Genomic DNA, 5,876 nt, shown 5'->3' on the forward strand with positions numbered 1-5,876 from the left:
TTTTGACTGCGGTTTTTCATATCTTCTCTAAATCTTTCCATTTAGTAACTTTTGCCAGCCTTCTTATATGTATATATTCTCCTCTTTTGAGAGGTGCGTTTCTTTGCGAACTATTCAGCCTTGTCTTTTTTCCCTAATTCCATAGTCTCATTGTCTCCCCTCCCATCCACCCTTTTACTCTCCTCATCTGCAACCAAAAATTTAACCAACGGAATTCAGTTCTATAGAGATTGAATTAAGAAAGGCAAATAAATTTTTATCAGTTGATGTTGAAGTAATATGTGTCTTTCAATTACCATGATGTTTTGCATCATTCTGTAGCAGAAATATTGGCTGAAACAACCAACCAAATCACAATAAAAATCAGGGAAGAAGTAAACACAACACAATGCCCCCATATTACAACAATCTTATCATCCTCAATCACAAAGAAGACTGTACGATCCTAACGAACTTCATCTCAAACGCCAACCCCACTTCAGAAGATGATGGAGTTTCTATGCACAGTTTCATCGAGTAAACAACACATGATGTCTCTAAACAATACTTCTTGGAGAAGTTACACAGGCTTAAACTTTTGTATTTCGTGCATGCTATTGTGTAAGAGGCATACATTCAAGCTCAATTTCTAACACTCCTCGCTCAACATTCTGCAACTTTATCGAGATATCTTGTTTCACCCTACCATCTTCCATGGTGATAACTCCATCTTTTATAAGAGTGTTCTCGTTGGTTGCTTTCCACTTTCCAAGCTGCATCGATTCATTGACCGAGGAGCTTTCTGATGCTTTTGCAGCATCTAGAAGAGGTTGGATATCAATCACAGCGTCCCCCATAAAATCGTCTGTCGTGAATGTATCCTTGTCATATACAAGCTGCCATACCAAACCGTAACATTAGTTATTATAGTAGTCATTTACACAAGAAAACTAACATGATACTTTGCTAAAATGAAATTAAACAGTTATCCTTGCTTCATTTTGCAGATTATTGCACATGTTACATTGATGGTGATAGAATTTTCGAATTTCTCATTTATTCATGCCAGAAGTCAGGCAGACAAAAGAGCACTGAAATGAAAACAGCTCTTCATGCCAACAATAATTTGTGCAAAGACATCAAGAAAAATGAAATATGTTCCGAAGAAATTAACACTGCAAAACATTTACTGATACCATAATACAGATTCTGCTGACGAGGAACAATTTGTTTCTATGGGAAAAAGATCAAAATCATGGGCTTAGTCTATTATCAATTTCAAAGTTTTGGGTTATAACATTACTATTAACTATAATTTTTAATAAAATGGTAAACAGTTGGTATTAGAGTTAAAAATCATGTACTTGATTTTATAAGTTGTAAATTGGTGCTTACAACAGTAGTCCTTGCTAGATGAATGATAAAAAACGGGTGTTTTGAGCTGCTCAATCGTTCAAAAATTTGGGTTACACTTAGTGCATCAATAGATATTCGATACTGGAAGACTACTTAATGATATTTTTGTCTTTGAAATGCATAGACCTTTGAAGATTAACATGTAAACACATTACTGTTGCTTCTTCTTCTTGTTTATTTTTATTTTTTATGTACATGCGTGTGTGCATGTTGGTGCAGCATGAAGGCACGACTTACCAACTTTAGAGGAGGAATATTTTCTGGAATCGATAACATTAGCTTCTCATTCCAAACTGGGTTGAGGTTATTCTTTATGACTCGTGTCTTCAATGACTGTAGAACGAAATAGAGAAGGGTCGTCAAATTAGAAACAACACATAGCCTTAGAAATCAATAACATCTGTACATGCATATGATAAAATGAGGGTAGCAAACAAGAAAATTTACTTGATTTCCCAGTGAGAGGATGACATATGGATCACTAGTCAACATGTCTCGGATAGCTAGATTGGTGCCTCTCACTACGTTAACCTTGATCAATCCTACAAACTCGACCATTCCTGCCTATAAAAAATAACTGGAATTAGTAACAATCTCCATTCATGCTTTATAAAATTTAAGCACCAAACTAAATAAAAAAGGATTTAATTACTTGATTATGATTAATTAGTATCTAGCCTGGTCGAGCGTTAAGGTTTCTTTTCTGTTTAAGCTGCAAGAGTATTTACCATCGAGTAATTTTTTTTTGGTGCCTTGTGTTCTGATTTTCTCCAGCTATTACGAAATGCTGCTCCTAGACCTTGGATACGGTTACCGGTGGTTTGTTTTTCATATTGCCTCTTCTCAGTGGCAGATTGAGAATGACAGCTTGAATTTCGGCAATGGGAGGACGAAGAAATTGGAAACGGGCAAGACATTTGTGTATATCGGTTTACAAACTGTTGCTGCTCGTATTTTCTCCTGAATTTCCAAAATATTCTAACTCACAACCATGCATAAAGAATAAAAGATCCTAAGTTGTCGTAGGAGTACTACTACCTTATAAAATCAGCACGCTCCTCTGGGGAGGAATCTGGTTTTGGCTTTTTATAATTATCTGGGATGTTAGTTTCATATTTCAAGTTCACCGCCGTGTTTCCACCTATTTCAGTTAAAGCATCAACCTGCTCAATGGTCCATTCATCAAGTTTCACAGATAAGACCTGCAAAAAAACACGATAGATAAGTTGTTGATATCAGTAGATCAGTCAAATCTATAAAGCTCAATCTCAAACACTGATTCTGTAACAACCTAAAAATGAGAGAAAAAACTTTAATTAGTTTGTTTCTAGAAGGGGGAAAAAGGTCAAGACACTAAGAAGCCAAATATTCAAACTTCAAAATCATTACATTTATGTTATCACTATTTCTTTTAGAACATTCATCTAAACGAATCCCACTTCTATCACAGTTATAGAAACACAAAAATATCTTTTACACACTCTTCCAAATTCAAAAGCAAGTTAGAACTAAAATAATTTACAATTTCTTTTAGAACTTTCATCTAAACGAATCCCACTTCTATCACAGTTATAGAAACACAAAAATATCTTTTACACACTCTTCCAAATTCAAAAGCAAGTTAGAACTAAAATAATTTACACCTATCATCTCAAGCCACATGTATATTCAGTTAAAAATGAATGAATAGAATTATCTATCTGACAGTGAATTTTTTCTTGCCTGATATAGCATCAAACTCAATAGAAAATGCATGTGACAATTATCCTATAACGAGATTGGGAAAAACTCTTAAGAATCAAACATTTGGCATAAATATTACAACCATTGCTATTTTTATGCCTAAAAAATTATAAAAAACAAAGTTCAAAAATTATAAGCTGTGTTACAGACCTTCGATATATGCACTCCAAGACTTCTATGTGCTCCAGAGCACTTGATACATATGAATGCTCCAATGTTCAAAGAACTGATCATCAGCAATGCAATATAAATAAAGTAATCCAAAGAAACAAAACCTCAAACATTGCGGCTAGAAAGCCAATAGCATTTAGCTATTAAAAGTAAAGGACCGGTAGGTATGATTAACTAACAGAAAAAGCACATAAGACATGTCAGGTTTTCAAGTCTAAGTTAATCGGAGGCACATACTAACAAGATTCTTTTACCTAGTTGGACTCAATAAAACCACTTAATAAATCAATAAATGTAGAATGCCTTATATTTGGAGCCCACGGTTACCTTTAGTCATGTTAGGATTACGTTCACACCAAAAGGAAACATTCAATAACAAAACTACCATGATAGTTTGGCCCCATAGACTTGAAACATTTTTAAAATAAAAAAACACGATAAATTTCAAAGTACGATACTTACACCCATTTTGGATCTGGAGTTCCACAATCAGCACATAGTTGATTCCCAGGTTCAGATAACATACTCTCCAGCCTACGTTGTGTACCTGATAGGCATAAGGCATAAAAAATATAAAAATCAGAAGTGGCATGCCGATACATCAGTTACTTATTAATCATCTCCGGGAAATGATATTGACACAAAAGCCTGATACTGACCATGCCAGCAGGTCATGTTAATGAGGAGAGAATGAATTAGGAACCTATTTTGTGCCAAATTATAAGGGGAAAAGGATGCAGTGTTGGCCTAGGAACGATAATGGAATTATTGAGATCGCGTATAAAATTGTCGGCTTGGCAATTTTGAAGACATAGTTGTTGCCAAGAATGAAGGACATTAGACAAGACTTTTAAGGAGGAAAGCATTCTGATCAGGAGAGAATGGTGTACAGAGGAACCTTCAAACTATTTCCCCATATAAGTGTAAAAATGTTGCTCAATACACATTCTCCTGCCACCCCCAAGAAAAGGGACAGTCAAAGATTATCACAAATTTAATCGACAATCTTATAATTGCATAAGCATACGGGTGATCATCATTGACTTTGTTCTTTCTTTGGCATGATATTGGCGAGTGCTATTGATATGAAAACAATCCGACACAGGAAATCAAGAAGCTAAAGTTTCACTTACTTGGAGTTTTTTGCCATTCCTTCGTGCAGTGACCCCTTATTCTTGAAGTCTCCATTCGTAAGAGATCATGAAGACAGGAACCTGATCCATTTGATGCATAAATGTTACAACAACAATTTCAGCTATCACAGTTCTGTAAGAATTTCCATTAAACAAATAACACGTACTAAAATTTTCTAACTAAAACTCGAACAAGTTCGAATTTTAAAGAAATCGGCAAATAATGGACAAATGTGGTATTTGATTATAGATAAAAAAAAAAAAAAAAAAGATCGGCCAAAAACCAAGCAAGTTAAACTTTCCAAACCCCTTTTCAGACTCATTTTCCAGCAGAAAATCAATCAAACCTCCTAAAAGCGTAAAAAAAAAAGATCCAGCTCAGTCTTCTGACTTTTTCATTGCCAAAATTTATCATTAATTCCCACTGACAATTTCCATGAAGTGAAAATGTTCCTATACTTGCAATAATTTAAACTCGATATGTAATGATTCCACTAATCAGCAACCCGTCACATAAAAAAATAAAATAAAACAGCAGACACCCGCAGAAGACAAATTACCAGAAAATTTACAGGCAACATCGTCTGTTTCCAGCTTTCCTTCTTCAATAGACATTTCAGCCGCAAAAAAAAAAAAAAAAAAAATCAGACCCACGTCCTAAAAATTGTGGAATTACCTTGAAGATGTCATTTTATTGCTTCGATTCTGCATTCATCAAAAGGACAGACCATAAAAACGACAAGAATTATTCCATTATCACAGGAGAAACGAAACACCAAAATGCACGGTGATGCAGAAACCAAAAAGAAAATAATAAACGAATAAATTTACAAACAAACCTGACATAATCAATGCAGGTCGATGACGATAAACTGAGATGGTATCATTGGAACATTTGCAATCACGTTCACCAGAAGTAGTTGCACGGATTAGATACATGCCCACTTCCCAAATTAACATCAATCAATTTAAGCAATAAATCGCAATAAACAATCCAGCTGAAGATTTTGGATGGAAATAAATTAATCGATTTGCAAATCGGTTTGAAATTTTTTTCCCGGAGTTTGTTTGGTTCCTGGAGGATTTATATTAGATTCTTTATTTTTTTATTATATTATATATTTTAAATTACAGGCCAAAAAGCAAGCGGGGGGTGGATAATTGCCTAAAACATTGAGATGGAAATACCACTAAAAGCGCACTTTGGAGTCTTGTCAAACTTTGATTTTTCAACTTTATTATTACATCACAAAAAGGCTGTCATATAAAAAGACGAGAAAGAAAAACAAATTTCATTTTCTTAAATATAAAAATTTACGATACAAAAATAAAATCTTAAACTCATAAAATATATTAAAGTACACATTTTATAAAAATTTTTTACACTCAATTGTGTATCTTATTCACAAATTGAGAGACTTGTTTATATGATAT

General features: G+C 34.0%; 1 protein-coding gene across 3 annotated transcripts; it reads right to left on the reverse strand.

The window, feature by feature from the left end:
- Window positions 1-375: 375 nt before the first annotated feature.
- LOC142553719 (putative ADP-ribosylation factor GTPase-activating protein AGD11) lies at window positions 376-5,522 on the reverse strand. Of its 3 annotated transcripts, none has more exons than XM_075664166.1 (10): window positions 5,282-5,522; window positions 5,003-5,044; window positions 4,443-4,523; window positions 3,772-3,856; window positions 3,289-3,364; window positions 2,434-2,597; window positions 2,124-2,355; window positions 1,843-1,959; window positions 1,633-1,728; window positions 376-875 (listed from the first exon to the last, which is right to left on the reverse strand). In XM_075664166.1, the coding sequence occupies exons 1-10, from the start codon at window positions 5,400-5,402 to the stop codon at window positions 594-596; spliced, it is 1,296 nt and encodes a 431-aa protein (XP_075520281.1). In that variant the 5' UTR covers window positions 5,403-5,522; the 3' UTR covers window positions 376-593. The 3 variants fall into 3 exon arrangements, with proteins under 3 accessions (XP_075520281.1, XP_075520283.1, XP_075520282.1); XM_075664168.1 differs by lacking the exon at window positions 5,003-5,044 and adding an exon at window positions 5,119-5,147; XM_075664167.1 differs by having other exon boundaries at window positions 5,003-5,147.
- Between the last annotated feature and the right edge of the window lie 354 nt (window positions 5,523-5,876).

Source organism: Primulina tabacum, chromosome 8 (genome assembly GCF_025594145.1).
Source record: "Primulina tabacum isolate GXHZ01 chromosome 8, ASM2559414v2, whole genome shotgun sequence".
Taxonomy (NCBI): Eukaryota; Viridiplantae; Streptophyta; class Magnoliopsida; order Lamiales; family Gesneriaceae; genus Primulina; species Primulina tabacum.

Excerpts from the sequence above, each read along its gene's own strand:
- LOC142553719 (XM_075664166.1), bottom strand. The coding sequence starts at position 5,402 with ATGTTAATTTGGGAAGTGGGCATGTATCTAATCCGTGCAACTACTTCT. Across the intron at positions 3,365-3,771 it reads ACTCCAGATCCAAAATGGGT|TTCTTTGAACATTGGAGCAT; the intron begins GTAAGTATCGTA and ends GCTGATGATCAG. Across the intron at positions 876-1,632 it reads ATATTCCTCCTCTAAAGTTG|CTTGTATATGACAAGGATAC; the intron begins GTAAGTCGTGCC and ends TTGGTATGGCAG.